The 17,500-nt window shown below is 38.0% G+C and overlaps 3 protein-coding genes across 4 annotated transcripts in view; 2 read left to right on the top strand and 1 right to left on the bottom strand.

Annotated features, from left to right (window-relative positions):
• LOC138045182 (sterile alpha motif domain-containing protein 9-like) overlaps nt 1-474 on the bottom strand; it is a 40,021-nt gene extending 39,547 nt beyond the window's left edge. The window contains exon 1 of the mRNA XM_068891600.1: nt 1-474. This exon is cut by the window's left edge and continues 724 nt beyond it. The gene's annotated coding sequence lies outside the window, so the exon portion shown is untranslated.
• Nucleotides 1-16,232, top strand: part of LOC138045193 (schlafen-like protein 1) — a 21,932-nt gene extending 5,700 nt beyond the window's left edge. Inside the window, exons 1-8 of one of the 2 annotated variants that reach the window (XM_068891617.1) lie at nt 5,428-5,469; nt 6,266-6,552; nt 8,246-8,351; nt 9,641-9,713; nt 9,784-9,892; nt 10,652-10,796; nt 11,508-11,591; nt 13,424-16,232. In XM_068891617.1, coding sequence (XP_068747718.1) covers nt 6,266-6,552; nt 8,246-8,351; nt 9,641-9,713; nt 9,784-9,892; nt 10,652-10,796; nt 11,508-11,591; nt 13,424-13,564 — 945 coding nt within the window. In that variant the 5' untranslated portion in view covers nt 5,428-5,469 and the 3' untranslated portion in view covers nt 13,565-16,232. Of the gene's footprint in view, nt 1-5,427; nt 5,470-6,265; nt 6,553-8,245; nt 8,352-9,640; nt 9,714-9,783; nt 9,893-10,651; nt 10,797-11,507; nt 11,592-13,423 lie in introns of those variants that run through there. The other variant, XM_068891610.1, reaches the window with a different exon arrangement.
• Nucleotides 16,233-16,561: 329 nt separating this feature from the next.
• The window catches only part of LOC138045164 (protein downstream neighbor of Son-like), a 5,796-nt gene continuing 4,857 nt past the window's right edge, over nt 16,562-17,500 (top strand). The window contains exon 1 of the mRNA XM_068891581.1: nt 16,562-17,500. This exon is cut by the window's right edge and continues 50 nt beyond it. Coding sequence (XP_068747682.1) covers nt 16,623-17,500 — 878 coding nt within the window. The 5' untranslated portion in view covers nt 16,562-16,622.

Here is a 17,500-nt window from a genome sequence, read left to right as displayed (position 1 = left end):
ACAAAATCAACCTCATCCGCACTCTCACCTATCGATGCTTCCGAATTTGCTCCTCGCCATCTTTATTACAGGCCGCTATTAAAGATCTGAGAAAGCTCCTGTTGCAAAATGGTTACCCTCAAGGCGTTATCACGTTCAACATTAACGATGTATTGAACAAAAATAAAAACAAATCAAATAACCCTGTTCAAGCTACAGTCCCCAAAAAAGATATCTTAATCGTGTTACCCTACTTAGGTCTTCACAGTAACCAAGTCACGAAACGTCTGAAATCCTGCGTATACAATTTCTACTCTTTCGTCAATCTCAAGATCATATTCCAAAACACACGCCGCATCAACTCCTTTTTTCCATACAAAGATCGCTTGAACCGATCTCAGAGGTCCAAGGTCGTCTATAAAGCTGTCTGCTGGAACTGCGATGAATTCTACATTGGCAAAACAAAACGAAGACTCCACGACAGAAAAACAGAACATTTCAAGGCCCTATCTAAAAGTGACTATTCATCAGCCATTGCTGATCATGTGAAAACCACTGGCCACGACATTAAATGGGATCACTTTGACATTTTAGCGTCCGGAAAAACTGACTTTCACTGTAAAGTTAAAGAGACTTTGTTCATTCAAGAGCTAAAGCCTTCCCTTAATGTAAATATTAGTAGTGAGAAGTTATTGCTGTTTTAGCTATTACTTTTCATTATGTCTAGACACGTACTGCTGCAGATCATTTTTCTCAGTCTAGGTTCCAGACCCCTATTATTTACGATATATATATAGTTTTTAAAAATTGTAACGGTCACTTTTGAAAATGTGTGTTGACTAGCATACGAAACGTCAAGTTTTATAAAAATGCGTTGGAATACAATGTTTATCACCGCTGTTTGTGTTATTTTCCTAATTCGAGAATACTTATCGTCAATACGTCCCTTAGCCTCCCACGCTTGGGTCTGACCGTGGGGAAGGAGCGGGTGATGAAGTGCGTGGGAGGCTATGCGCCCCTGTACTGATCCGTGAACCGGCGTGAGCCCTCCGATCTGCTTATTAACCATGCATGGGTATTTTGTCTTTTCTTGGAAGTCCCTCCAATGAATATCGCAGATGCTTTGGCGATATTATCGCTATTTAAAATAGTCCATTTCCGAGTTGCTGCATGTCTCAGTTTCAAAGCGAGTCCTGGTGCACAACCTTTCAAATGGAAACAAGAAGATCTTTTAGATCTTATGACCGCGCTTTGAAAATTTATCTGTTTTCTTACCACTATAGTCGCAACGTAGTGCACATTCCAAAGCAGTCCTTGTTGATTCACTGATGACTATAGACACAAAATCACTTGATCAATCTGTAGCACAACAACTGACAACAACGACTGCACACGATCTTATTGCACCATCACTTATAGCCGAGGTGAAATCCCGATTGCACCATCAGTCGTAGCCGTTGTAAAATCTCCAGTGACGTAATGGTTTTAACAAATCTGGAACTTTCTGCGGGATATGTATGGGTATGAACGATACGATAATAACACTTTTAACAACTTACAGCTTTCTTTCTTAAAAGTCACGATTAAATTGAATTGGTTTTTTTACATGAGTAAAGGGCTAGCAAAGTAGTCACACGAGTCACATAATTCAAGAATTACGTTATCCACCACAAGCGCCCCAAGCTCAGTGTGAGCATGGCCGACAAAAATATAAGGATTTATATGAGAATGCCGATAAAAAGCTTAGTAAGATAATTATATGAAAAAATTCTCAATTCAAAACCTGACTGTGATTGGACAACACGACTGAGTCAAGGTGTACAAAACTACGGTCTGCCACCCCGGTAAGGCTAAGTTCGTTATCAACGGTCGCAGCCGTGGCCACTGTGGAGTGGAAGCGTACGTTTAGAAAGCTGTTTTCCTGCAATATTACCGCCTGAGGTCGCTTGCAGGACTGCTTTTGCGTTGATGGTGGGTTGAGATGCAAGTTCAATCTTTGTCAATTGATTGTGATGTGGAATTGTAACCGTGGGAACTTTTTATCTAGGAATATTTGACTCAAATTGGTGGGACATGAGGATTTAGTTTCCAGCCTTGGGATTTTATTATACCGTTGACAACCACGAAATTGAGAAATGGCTCAAATCGCGTCGGATCTGGAAAATAACCACACAGGAAGGAAGTTACCCACGTTGGCAATAAGGTTAGGCTTTTTAATTGAGAATTTTTTCATACAATTATCTTCTTAAGCTTTTTATCGGGATTCCCATACAAATCCTTATATTTTTGTCGGCCATGCTCACACTGAGCTTGGGGCGCCTGTGTATCCACTGCTATCTTTAGTACGGTGGTTACTTCCCCACCAATTAAAGTTGCAACGTCGACACATTCCATGGATGACGTAATGGCTTTTTATGTATTCAATACTCGCTTCGAATCAAGCGCTTCAATAACACAAAAAGGCAATATATTTTGTACTAAATAAAGAGTGGAATATTCATAAACTTTTAAGTAAAATAACGTTTTAACAGCTTTTGGCGAATAAACATCATAAATTGCGTGACTGGAAGTCCCACTGACTATATGGCCGAGTGGAAGTTTGGGTCAGCTCACTGACACAACCAAAAAAACGTAAACGCCGTGCAGAGCAAGAACCGGTCCTTTTTCGCGGCCCCTGAATACAATGTGGTTATCCTGCATATGGATACTTCCAAAAGGTCATTCAGGTTTAGTTAAAATGTGATGGGAAACATGATAGAGCTCCTGATTAATACAACAAAAATTTAATAATTGCTACGGAGCCATGTGCTTCAAGCCGCACGGCACTGTTTATAGTTCTACAGACATTTCTCGTTGAGTACCAGGACATATTATAAGTTACAATTTGTTTTTGCATGGGGTTCTTTCGATTCCCGCGATCTCGGGTGCAAGGGGAGTTTGTTGTGTCTTGCTTTCTCATTTAACATCGTGCACGAATTTCAAATCAGTGGCTTATCAGCTAGAGTTTTGTAGTTCTTTCCGTTACATTTCCTCCACTTGCTTACGGTCTGGAAATGGGGTGATTCGGGTTAAATTTCGGCACATTGACGATATTTTCATTCCCTCATCAACATAAAATAAGCCACATCTAGCTCCTTGCTTCAATCTGCCCTCAATGATCTTCGAAAACTCCTTCTTCAGAACGGCTACCCACAAGGCATAATCAACTATCATATCAACGATGTTTTGAAAAAACAGACAACATCAGCATAGCAATCCAGTGTCTACAGTTCCTAAGAAAGATATTGTTATCCTACTTCCCTACTTAGGTTTGCAAAGCAACCAAGTCGCTAAACGCCTGAAATCTTGTGTGTGCAAATTGTACTCTTGTGTTAACCTTAAGATTGTTTTTCAGAGCACTCGATGTATAAAATCTTTCCTTCCTTAGAAGGACCGTATTAATCGATCACAGCAATCCAGGGTTATTTACAGAGCAAATTGTTGGGATTGTAATGGTTTTTACATCGGTAAAACTAAACGGCGGCTTCACGATAGAAAAACCGAACATTTTAAGGCCCTAGCTAAAAATGACAATACTTCAGCCATTTCTGACCACGTCAAGGCCACTGGACATAACATCAAGTGGGATCATTTTGATATTTTAGCGAAGGGCAAAACAGACTATCATTGTAAAATAAAAGAGACCTTCTTTATTCAAGAACTTGAGCCAGCTTTCAACGTCAACGTCGGAAGTGAAAAGCTGGTGCTTTATTAATCTTTTACTGTTAAGTATTTGCTTAATCTAGGTTCCAGTCCCCTCATCCGCTTTGTTATATATAAATAGCTGTTTTCAATTTCAACGGTTACTTTTGAAAATGTATGTAGAGCACATACGAAACGTCAAGTCATAATCAAAATGAACAAGTTCAATATGTTTATCACTGCTGTTTGTGTCTTATTTTTGATCAAGCCCCACTGACTTCAATACGCCCTTGCGTTGCTTTGGTTATCAATGATAAATGATTAATGTTGTCACTATCAACAAAATGTACCGCAGCATTACTATCTATTAGATACATTAATAATTAAGAATAATAATGTCATATTTATTACTAAACGAGATATCGCCCTACTTTGAGACTCTGACAAATTCCTTGTTGCCCCTGCATCATTTTATTAAATGTTTTTCTTAAAAACCAAATCATTTTTGTCCTTGCCTATAAATTGCGATAAATAGAGGATGTTGCATGGAAGCGCGGGAATAAGAATTTTATCTTCGAGTACTGATAGTATCTCTCAGGAGTGAGCGCAGAGAACAAGTGAGAGATATACTATCAGCACGAGAAGATAACATTTGTATCCCCAAGCGACCATGTAATGTATAAACTCTTGTTCTTAGGCCATCGAAGCTTCATTAGGAAAATAACACAAACAGCGGTGATAAACATTGTATTCCAACGCATTTTTATAAAAATGACGTTTCGTATGCTAGTCAACACACATTTTCAAAAGTGACCGTTACAATTTTTAAAAACTATATATATATCGTAAACAATAGGGGTCTGGAACCTAGACTGAGAACTTGATGATCTGTAGTAGTACGTGTCTAGACATAATGAAAAGTAATAGCTAAAACAGCAATAACTTCTCACTACTAATATTTACATTAAGGGAAGGCTTTAGCTCTTGAATGAACAAAGTCTCTTTAACTTTACAGTGAAAGTCAGTTTTCATCATGTCTAGACACGTACTGCTGCAGATCATTTTTCTCAGTCTAGGTTCCAGACCCCTATTGTTTACGATATATATATAGTTTTTAAAAATTGTAACGGTCACTTTTGAAAACGTGTGTTGACTAGCATACGAAACGTCAAGTTTTATAAAAATGCGTTGGAATACAATGTTTATCACCGCTGTTTGTGTTATCGACCATGTAATGTTCTGTTTATTATATAGATATTGATAAAATGTCCAGATTAAATACAATTTTTTTTCATGATTCATTTTCGAAACGGTGAAAAAGTGGTCACCAACCGCTAAAAACACGCATGTTGAGTAACATGAAACAAGATATAAAAGATATGAAAAATGTTAATGTAGTGGAGACGAATCTGACTCGTCCCCAGTCGTCTTCATATAGCACACGGCGAAGAGAGAGAGTAGGGAGTGGAATGATACCTTGACGCTAATGGGAACAAACCTGATACCAGATAGCCCTTATGCGTGATGACGTTCTGACTAGCTGATTTCAAATTCGAAAATGAATCTTGTAAGTCTTAGCTTGAGTTGAATCCTGAAGGAACAAACCCACGTGCGAACAGTAGTGCATGTCCAGATGGTGTGAATAATTTTGTGCAAACGAGGCTTGGTTGTGAATTTTTGAGCATATGACGTCATCACGCATCAGGCCTGTCTCCAATTGCCTCACTTTGATGTTCATCAGCCTTGCCTCAATTCTGTTTCGCGGTCAATTCATATTACTTGACAGGTAAAGGGAGAAAGTTGAACAAGGTGGGTAGACTATTCCTCTCCTGTTTGCTGATGGTTTACGGTTCACTTACAATTTGCGCGTAGGTTTAAGTGTATGAGCAAAAAATCTACTCTTCTATGACTCAAGTTTGAGCCGCGTGGAACGATCTGCCCCTGACTCATTGTACTGTCGAACGATCTGAACGGATACCTTCGCTGATGCATTACATGTCCTTAAAATTGCAATAATAATGAAGGAGAGGCCTGTCCGGTAGTCTTGCTCTTTGTTCACTCGAACAACGGATGTAAATGTTGATGTGAGAAATCGGAGAAATTTTGAAATTATTCCTCGAGTGTGCATTGGATATGAGACAGCAAACAGCCAACAAGGCGTGTAGCACCGAGTTGGCTATAACCAGTCTCATATCTAACGAGTGCGGGTGGAATAATATTATTGTTTTATTAAATTTTCATGAAATTCTGAATGCTTGGACACTCGGAGATCAGTTTACCGCTTGGCAACAACACTCAACGCAATCAGTTTCCTATATTAGCTCATACAGTATAGGAGCTAATAACCGAGACTGAATGAACCAATCAGAAAGCTAGAAACGCAGTATCCGAGTTTAATAATTACCTGTAGCTGATAACTGAGATTTAGTGTCACCCTATCAGAATGCAGTGTCTGAGGTTCAAAATTCATACAGGTAAATGAAAGTAAAACATAATTATGTAAATCAAAATTATATTATAATGTAATCCTGAAAGTTGATTGAAATGAAAATACAAAGTATTCAGTGGGTTTATAATAAAGTAGTATTTTCATGATATGATGCAGATGGACTTTTTTAAAAAGAAAAGGAAGGCAGACCAAGAACACAAAGATGAGACCAAAGAGATTGAGCCTGCAAGTAAAAGATCACGGGTTGTGTCTCTCGTTAAGAAAGTTGGGGAAAATATACGGTCCAAAATAGTATTAGCAGTGAAAACACTCACCAGTAAAAGTTACAGCCACCCAATTCCCTCCAAATTATTCACAACTCCAGCGGGACCGCTAAGATCAGCACGTTATGTGATGACTCCACTGGAACCATTCAGTGTAAAAAGATCTGCAATAGAATGGAGGTTAGTTTTGTGTTTAATTTTTTGCCTTTAAGCAAGATTTCTTAAAAGTTGGATTAGATCCACTCCTGTGTGAAATGCAAGTCCTATAAAAGTTAGTATAATCAGGACATCATTTGAGGTCTATAAATATTAATTTAACCTTTCTTGTGCCGAGTACAAGATATGAGCCTTATAGAAAAAAAGATGAGACAGATATTGTTTTGATCACATTCAGAGGGGAAAAACTCAGTATTTTGTAGTGAAGTACATGTATGTATCATAAATTTATGGTGAGCTTAATTCATCAGATATTATATTATTTTGGAGACTGCACTGGATACAATGAGCTACAAAAATAGTTGAGACACTACTACAATAATGGAAAATTCTATGTTACATTTTTGACTTGCACTTTCCCCCCTCCCCCATTCAAAGTTGGTAATGTAAACAGTAGGTCCATAGTGATGAAAACAACAGGGGGGGGGGGGGGGGGTAGATGGAAAGATTAGGGGTAGAATTTGTCCAACATTCTTAAAAAGGGGTATTATTTAGTGCTTCAACCCTTTTGTCACTTATTTTAGGGGTAGCTACTATTTTGAACTTAAACCCATCAACCAGAGACAGGTAGAGGGCTTGGTTCCTCAGTTCCTAATGCAGGGTGCTGCTTTAGATTTCCAATCTGCTGATATGTCACTTGAAGACTGATCCACGATTAATCCAGAGGATTCTTCAGGGCATTAATTTATGCTAAGAAATCAACTTAGTTTTGTGTATAACGTGCAATTAAAAAAGTTCAAGATATCATGTTCACTACAGTAACTGTAGAAAGATATTATGCATCGTCGAATGGGAACTTGGAGAAATCCGAGCACCATCTATGGGATTTGAACCCACAACCCTCCGTGATCTAGCATCCGTACTAGATCATGGAGGGTCGTGGGTTCAAATCCCATTTGGGGCTCGGACTTGTCTATTTCCCATTTGACGATGCATAATATCTTTCATGTATTTCTCACATTGCTCGCTTGGGGAATTTGAAGAAGACTATTTTTATTTAACACATATAGTTGCTTTTCTTCTCACACATGTCCAATACACTCTACTAGATTCCAGTCGTCAAATCTAGATCCCATTGGAGTTGAGTTATCGGAAGTCTACTCCTGAAATAAAACTGGAAGGCTAAACACTTCAAATTAACAGAGTACAATGAAGTTACCGAAAGTCTACTTGCAACATTTCAAAGAAGCCACGCAAAGAAAAAAGCGCACAACACATTGTGTGTACCTCGTTCTTAAAGCCAAGATTTGAAATAAGTTGTGTTAAAAACAAGCAAGCAACACATTGTGTTTACCTCGTTATTAAGGCAGAGATTTGAGCTAGTGGATTCTATTTGTTACCAATGGATCCATTGGAGTCCAATGGAACACTTTCTTTGGGCCACCGATCTAAAACAATAAACTTTTTCGTAACTCTCTAGCAGATAGAAAACTGGTCACTCCAGTGGAATCTATTCGTTTATACCATTGAATCCACTGGAGTCCAACGGAACAGTTTTCTTCTCTAACGAATGGAAAACCTGTAACTCCAGTGGATTTGTTACCAGTGGATCCCTTACTATTTTCACCACTATACTTCCCGTTTTCCAATGGAACTTGAGTATACACGACTGGAATATAGTGGAGTGTAATGGACAATACTCTTTCTTCTTTCTCAGGAAAAACTCCTATTTTGTGCTTGACAGTGTCATGCCTGTGACAGAAAGCCATCGGCATGAATTTAAGACAGGTGGTGGTAGATATCCAATAACAATCCTGCCAGAGGTATGAATTATATCTTAAAATTATTACTTTGTTTGAAAAACAGAGTATAGTTTTTGACTCTGTTTTGGACTTTGGACTTTCTTTATTTCTTTTCGGGTCGCGCTCTCTGACTACACATGCGTAAGATTTCTCTGTCTTGTAGAAGGCAAGTCTAGTGGGATTCGAACTTGGTATCTCTTCCTTCAGAGGCAATCGTTATGACCACTAAACCACTGTAGACCATGTGACAGGTTAATGGGGGAAATTATATGTATTAAAGAATTGTGTGCATGACCAGAAACGAGTTTTTGTGTTTTCGTTTCACGCAATGCAACATCTGGTTATCGTATCACTCTGTAACAGATATCATAATTTTATACTTTTCCGAGTATTGTTAAGAAAAATGAATTAAATAGTTTTACATATCATCGTAGAGACTTGCAAAGCATCTTTTTTCTCGTTATGATTGGAATTAAGGCCATTAACAACAGTTTTAAGTGTAAACAAAATTGACGCTGGATATTTACCAACAATTATTGTAATTAATACTACATTGTAAGTTAAAAATATCTCTAGAGTACAAGTAAAGTTTCTTCTTCCTCTTCACAACACCAGGCTTGTGAGACAGAGCCTATGGTTTATCGTCCTTATCGGAGAAGACTACAAGTCGAACCGTTTGCAGATATTGTTACAAAGGCAGCACTATCTCCCTAGTTATTTTAAAGACATACCTCTTGCACAGTAGTTCGATGCTCAACGAATTCATGTCGATATTGAGTTACTGTAACAAAATCCTAAGTTAAATAACTCTCTTCAATCACAAAAAGGTGCACACAATAGTACACCAACGAGAAACCAAAGCAATGTATTAGAGAGATTTTGCATTGCCTTTGCAGCAAAATGGCAAGAAACTTAATTTTTGTTTTATTTCAGCTCATTTCTTGCCTGTTAGCTACTTGTCAAAAGAGAGAGACAAGTTAGCAGCAGCTTACAGTTTGCTTTTTCACATTTAACATGATGCTTAAGCTCTCTAGAAGTATAAAATTATCATCATCATCTGATGATGCTTTAGATAGGTGAAAGCTCGGGTCAGAATTTTCAAAAGCAGCTCAAGGCCTCACTTGAACATCTTTTCTTAAAATATGCTGCTAAAGGACAACATCAAAGGAATAAAATTAATGTAAATTGAGTGCTCAAAGGACAGGAAATTTTTGCATGCATGAGGTTTAGTGCTTTTCATTTGAGTGGAAATCAATTCATTTTATTTTAATACTTTTTAAAAATGTATACACAAATTTCTTTTCTTCTAGCATGTGCGCAAATATGGCTGTGCATTTCTGAATTCCAGTGGTGGTGTTTTAATGGCGGGAGTGCTGGATGATGGTAAGGTACATGTATTTTCCCACTTCAAATGGGCATACATGTTTGTAATTAATTTGCTTTTCTCTACTAGGGCGAATCCATGGCATCCGCTGTTCGCCTCATATGATGAGAGACATGACGCAAACAGTTGAATCAGAGTTTGCTAGATTTTTGCCAAACGTTCCTCCAGATCTGTTCAGGTGGGTTAATGGTGATGTCATCTACCAGTATATTCTCTTTTGGCAACATTTTTGAATTGATGACCTCTGTAGGTATGGAATAAACTACTGATTAGAACCATCGACTCCGTTTCACAACCTTTGTTCATATTTATTCTGTGGGCCATTATTCAAAAAGAGTAGGCCTAGGGCATGGAATGGAGTTCCTGGTATTGTGGTCTGGTCTGATTGAGGGCCACATTAAGTTTCTTATCCTTTGGTTATTAATATTAATGTGCAACCCTCGTAAAATAAGTACTTCACTTCACTTCAAGCATTTTAACCATTTCACCCCTGAAGCAACTCTCATTGATGGGTGAGGCTAAATCGCGGGTTAAATCGAGGCTCAGATCATGCTGAGCAATCCAAGTCATTTTCATTTTGGCAAATCCTAGTATATAAAAACTGTTCATTGTTGTCAAAACCAGTGTCAAGAAGGAAAGATCAAAGGCAAACTAAGGGAATTTAAAACTACTCTAAATACTCTAATAATTGAAAGAAAATTCTGCTTTTGCATTATTCCATCTGTAAATTTTTTGACTTTCCATTCTTCTCAGATAAGGGTGATACATGTACACCATAAGCTGAACACCTGTTTATAATCTGAACTTAGGATGTTAATAAAACTCATTCACAGTTTGTGAAGAAGGGGGCATTGAGTTTGCGGTGTTGTGGTCTGGCCTCATGACCTTCTGTATTTCATGCTGTTGTTGACGCAGGAATCTTCATCTTTCTTTGCAGGGTGCAATTTGTGCCTGTGATCTTTAAGCAAACAGGGACGGAAAAAAAACAAAATCAAATAACTTACGTACGGGATGTTTATGTCCTTGAACTGACTGTTAAAGCAGGAGAAGAGGACCAGATCTATGAGACAGGGCGCCACGAGGTAAAAGCCAAGAACCGGCATAGGTAGTTTATAAATGACACTTAAGAATAAGGGGCTGTTTACATGATACGGGGGCAACTTTCACAACGGTGTGAGTTCACTCCGGTTCCCTCTCTTAGCTCTTTATTAATTTTGTTTAGATGATATCACCGAAAAAAGTCAGGCTGGGGCAACTCACACTCGTGCAAGTTCACTCCGGTTGCTGCACCGGAGCGAAAATTTCATTCTGGCGCGAAATCTTGCAACGGTATCATGTAAACGAGGAACGACTACTTGTTGTTCGGGTGTGAAATTGGCGTGCGCATGCGTACTTTTCCTGTAAAGTAAAAGTAAAAAATCCTTTATTTAAAAACATGATTAGCGTCTAAGCACTACATGCTTGCATGCATGAAATAAGTGGAAAATCGTGGAACGACGGCCTTATTATGTCCTCTTAAGTTATACGGACTATTACACCATACAACTAAATCCGAAATCATTGCAGGCATATTATTTCTTTACACACATCTGACGCCATATTTGCGATTTGGATTCACACTTGTATTTTATCGATATGTGGTGTCCCTTCAGGTAAATACAAAACAAATTCACCTCGTCATCATGTAAACACGGTATAAGAAGTCACCCTGGTATGAAACTCGCACCGGTGTGAGTTTTCTCATGTAAACACTCCCTACAGTGTAATCTATTGCCATCTATTTTTAATTCAAGGTTTATGTACGGAGAGAAAGTTCTGTACAAGGCCCTCTCAATCCTCTTCAGATTAAAGATATCGTCCTTTCAAAATACAGAAAAGTGAGTATACATGTAAAAAATTGACCTTTTGTTATGCTTCCGATAATCATAATCTTTACATGATTAGGATTGTGGGATCAGCCTTTAGTCAGAGCTTTATGGTATCAGGCTTGTGAACATGGGTACATGCAATTACCTCTTAGGTAACAGAGACCATTAAACAACTTGCATTTTTTCCAATTTTCAATTAGTGTCATTCAATTTATTTCACACACGACTGCACCTGACAAAGGTTACACTGTAAGACATTACCTGGCAGATCTACATCTACATCTACATGTTCCAGCACTCGGCAAAGTCCCTTTTTGGCTTATGGCTGTTTCTGCTTAAGTTGCCTCATACACCGTAAGCCGTTTTAGAGACATCATGCCAAGCTGGCCACTTCTGCTGGAGAGAACAGGACAGCCACAACACCAGGGACTACAAGGCTATTAAAACATTTTACCAGTATATCTTTGCAATTTAATCAAGGAAAATTAAGAGCACATCATGTCGTCAAGTGGCCGGTACTGTGGAACATGCCCTTTATTTACATGAACCAATCATAAACATGATCAGCCATTGAAAGAAATCATTACAGCCATTGCACAAACTGTTGAGAGTTTGTGCTTGGTGGAGCTCAAGGGGTAAGCCTTTCCCCAAAACACCACTAAATAAGCTGTTTAACTTAACAAAAACTGGTTTTGAGAAATTTTGTGAGGGGTAGCGGAATGGCAAGTTTGCCCTTGCATGTCTCTCAGGTTGTAGTAAGTGATACTTGTCTACTCCTTCGAGACAGGCTAATTATCGAGTTAGGATTTTGATTTTGATTTTCGAGTTGGATTTTTGAGTTGATTAGTGTAAAAAGGAAGACTGCAGACTGCAGACCTGCATGGGGTAAAATGCAGACTAAGGTTATAATGTAACTGTTGAAAAAGCCCAAAATAATGCTTTAGTAGTGCTAACCTTAGGCCTAATTAGGCATAAAACAATATTTAGGCTTAAGTGTTAGTGCTTCCAAAGGGTTTGGGCTTTTTCAACAGTTATATTATAACCTTAGTCTGCATTTTACCCCTGGTGTGAAGTCGGTGTTTTACACTGCCTAACTCAGAAATGCAACTCGAAATCCTAACTCGGTAAATAGGCAACCTCTACTCCTTTCATTAAAAAGCAATTTAAGTTAATCAGGGGCAAAACCATTTAGTTTTGATGTAAAGGTCTTTTGCCCCATCTGATTTTTGCAATTTGATTGTGATTTTATCCCTTAACATTGCTACACAATAGACCCTTCCACAGTTTTTGGCGCTGTCTTGGCAGGGAGGCAAACACGGCTAAAGTTACAGTAAATGTATGGGATTTTGGCTGACTTTCAAGAGCTGTAGCGTTACTAAAAAGAGATGGATTTCCACAGTGAAAGTGTCTTTTAAAAGACATTTATACTGAGATTATTTTCATGAAATATAAAGAACAGATTTGGGCTACAACAACCCTAAACAAATTTTAAGATTTCTTACAAACCCTTCTAAAATCATCACGGCAAATTGCCACGAAAATAGAAACAACATGAGAAGATTTATTATTCAAATTTACCGACGTCATACGTATCTTCCTAATGGCCTTATTTTTTGTTGAATGAATGATATCAATAAAACTATTTAAAGTAGTGGCAAAAGTTGGAAATCCATCTCTTTTTAGCGGTGCTACAGAGGTTCAAAGTTGGCCAAAATCCCAGACATTTCCTGTCAATTTAGCTGTGTTTGCCTCCCAGCCAAGATGGCAGTCAAAAACCGTGGAAGGGTCTATTTTCAGGAATGATAGCATTAAAAACTCTTCTGTTTATTGAATTTCTTCAGAAAATAGAGAGACGAAGAATTGAAAAATTGCAACAAATTACTGAGACACCTAAAGCTACAGATACCCTGGAGAAAAGAGCCAGCAAAGAAGCAACACCAAATCCAGTTCGCGAAAAACAAGTCATTATTGTTAGTCCATGAGTTTCATATAGACTTACAGCTGGCATGGAATTCAGAGGTGATTTCCTCTACAGGTGACATCCTAATTGGGACCAGCTCAAGGTGTCTGTGCCAACCTCAATAGTCATACATCTGATAAACATGTGATGACTGATAAAGATATTATTTTACACTGTCATCACATTGCCTGAGAGCAATAAAGTAATAATTTCACAGGTATTTTCAAAGTTTTCACAAAATTGAAAATATGAGTGAAATGACCTTTAATTGCATGAGTGCACATTCCAATAATTATTATATGTTTATCACATAAAGGGAAAAATTATTGAGAAAAGCCTATATTCAATGCCACGACAAATGACAACTTAAATGACCAATCAGTTCAATGAACACTTTGTATAGCTTAAAATAAACGTGCTTTTATTCTGTTAAAGTTCAATTCAATAAATCATTGTCATCAACAAAAATGGCGCTTAAAATGTGTTTTATATGAGAACAAAAAGCATTTTAATTAATCAGAGTGATAAAGATTCTGTTTGTAACCTCACTTGCTCTGTATAAGTAAATGTTAACCAATCAGGATCAGGTAATAATTATTATTATGCCCTCTTGATTACCAAAAGTGCCTCTGTGACTAAGAAAAAAAATGCCCTCCATCTCAGCCAATCAGCATCCAGTAATTTTGCCCTGTATGTGAAAACATGAATAGTTTTACTTCTCTTGGTAACTTTAAATTAATATGTGCAACAACTCCTTTTTAAATGGAGTCTTGAGATGATCAAAAATCTATAAGGAATGATCTAATGATTGGCAAAAATCTTGAATGTTGTCAAGCCAAAAAGATGTAAGATATCAATAAGATTTTGGTCTGGATATGAAAAATAATGCTTTTCATTGGTTCATTTTAAAAGGTATTTTCTACCAGAATTGATAATGTTTCCACTGTTTTCAGGAAGAAAAATACATGTTCGGAGCATATGAAGAGCCAAGTTATTTTTTTCCTCTTCAAATTTACTCGTTGTTTTTTCCTGTTCTTGTTCTTGTTGATGTTATGCGATCATTGGTGCCTCTATTGGTAATGTAAGTGGTTAATGCTTGCAAGTTTTGCTTCACTTTCCAGACCAAGAGTGCTTTTAGTCCCCTGGGGCCTGTTTATCGAGAGTTCTGAAGCTTTGCATGCATTTTTCAGGGACCTTGTCTCTGTCTCCATATCTTCAAACGGGCAGGTGGTTTTGAGGCATGAAATTTTGCATTTATGTTGTTTCTTCGTGTCTTGTAAATCTGTTGAAAATCCAGCTTTCTAAAATGGGCAGATCATTGTATAAGATATGTCTTAAGTTTTACCAGAAAATCTTTGAGGAATGTTGCTTCAGAAATTCTAAATGTTATGAAGAATTTGTAGGCTTGATCATTCATTCATTGGTTTTATCAGATAAGTCCAGGCCTTGGTTGTTCAAAAGATGGATAACACTATTCACTATCCAGCGCATAAACACTAGCAAAACCAATAATCCAGTGGATAGTGATTTATTCAGTGGGTAGTGCTATCCACCCTTCAAACAACTGGGACCAGTACTACAAGTAATAGAGATGCACGCTTATTATAAGGCCATTTCCAAGTTCATGTCTGCCTCCTCTACAAAGCGTGTTTGAGTGTGAAGTTTTTGTGACGTTAATAAGTTCTAATTTACATATTAATGAACACTAACTTTCAGTATAACAAAAACTTTGCACTTAGAGTCGCTTTGAAGAGAAGGCAGACGTGAACTTGCAAATGGCCTATTTTGGTGAGTGCCATAAAGTGCTTGATCTATTCAACTTAAGAAGACTCAAACAAGTTTCAACACTTTCAACAAACTGTAGTACATGTACATGTATATGGAAGGAGTGAAACTACATGTACCAACTGTTTCATGTGACAACAAAGTTATGGTATCATTATAAAACACTAATAATTGCTTAACAAGTTGCACTCGTCGACGTGACCTAATAGATTTCTGTGGCAACAACAGTGCCATCCAGAAATACCTTATACAGTCGAATCTCAATTATCCGGACTCTTGGGGACTGGCCCGAATAGTCCGGATAATCAAGAGTCCAGATAATCGAAAATATGAGTATTTTTGAGCCAACACTTAATACATTCGTAAACCGTAACATTTATTCCAGAATCATACAAGAATGAACCAAACAAGTCATTTCTTCCTAAAACGTTCAAGTAAATCAGTTTGCTTCAAGCTTCTACAGCGTGTAAACTCAGTTCGGCGTAAGATAGCTTTTCTACAGATAATGATAATGTGACTAATTAATATTCATGGAAAAAATGGGACCAGAAAAGCTAGTCCGGATAATGGAGAAATCCGGATAATCGAGGTTCGACTGTATTTCATATATTCTGGTATACGCTTATATCTCAAAAATGAACTCAGAAAATGCTAATTGGTGTTTCATTTGGTATTACATGAAACAGTGTTACATGGTTAATTCTTGTAATAAGACATTCCCTCCAAATTGTTGAAACTGGTTTGAGCCACCTTGAGTAACTTACTAACTAATTCAAATCTTGCAAACACAGGAAGTTTAGGATCTATGGAAAAACCAACAAAAGAGATAATGCTGTAAAATGTGAAATACTGTAAATATAAAAGACTGGAAGAAATTATTATTATTATTAAAGAAAACGTTTACATTCGAATGATGCACATGTAGTATTATATGACTAGCTCCGTGGGTGGCAAGATAAACCAAATCCCACGCTGTGATTGGGTACCCAAGCGGGCAAGATGGAGCTATACTGCCCGCTCGGGATTTCTCGCTTAGTCCCGCAAGGTCAAAGATCATTTTTTTGGTGTTTTATCCCGTGTAATAAATCCTTTATTGACCAAGTGTGAGGTCAAGATGGCTGGATATCGGCCAAGTCCTTTTTTTGCGTGTTTGTCGTAAACACGCAGAAAAAGTGCGAAGACGTGACAGAGGTGTTTTGCGAAAAAGGCGTGGGTACTAACTAGTGGTGACATCACGCAACCATTGGCGCGGAATTCAACTCGTTTTTAGACAAAAGGGTAAAAAATCGTTGAAGATGGCGCAAAGTTCTCCGAAAGCAGCGTTCATTTCACCAATAAAGCCTTCCGGAGTTATTAAGTTGAAGGTTAAGAAGAAGAAAACCACAGTCCCCTCATCTTTGCGGATTTCGAACGCTCTAAAACCCATCAACGGCAACGGTCTTGGTCAAGATGGCCGCGAACAAGCTTTGAAACGAAAAAATCCTTTCAAATGCTCGCCAAGAAAAAAGCCAAATGTAACTTCAGAGAATAAAACCCAAGACTGTCAACTTTTCAATGCTCTAGATGGCTTGGACGAGAATCTGCAAAATTCTTCAAAGGGGAAACGTGAAATGACGAAGAAAGAAGGAGACGGAAATACCGAAATCAACAAAATAAGCTTTATAGAGAACGATGTTGAAAGAGCTGGAGATGTTGACACGGAGAAAGACGGGTTAAAAGGTTCTGAAACGCTTCCTCTGGACTGGAGTTTAAAATATAAGATACGATTTACCTCTCAAAAGTCGTTTAATTGGTGCGGGACTCTCAAAACTGTAGAAGAAGCAGAAGGATTGTCGAATTTTGCGCGTTGCCATGTGGAGGAAAATGAGAATCCAATAAGCTTAAGCGGTTACCCCTCTTCGTTCTGTTCCGCCACTAAAGTTTGGATGCATCCCTCGCTTCCATGGCTCGACTTATTTCCTCGGAAATCCTTGAATGGGAAACCTGGTTTGAAAAGAGAAGTTCAAATCTCGAACGAAATGGCTTCAAGCCTGCAGAAGGATTGGGTGTCAAGTTTTCGTTCCTTGTTTAACCTAACACGGACTGGCTTTTGTCCTTATTTTTATCTTGTGGCGAATCAAAACTCAATGCTCTTCCAAGCTGCGGGATTACACGGGGAACAATTTGTGCAGGT

Source organism: Montipora capricornis, chromosome 1, assembly GCF_036669925.1.
Source record: "Montipora capricornis isolate CH-2021 chromosome 1, ASM3666992v2, whole genome shotgun sequence".
Classification (NCBI taxonomy): Eukaryota; Metazoa; Cnidaria; class Anthozoa; order Scleractinia; family Acroporidae; genus Montipora; species Montipora capricornis.
This window is presented reverse-complemented; position numbering and strand designations above follow the sequence as displayed.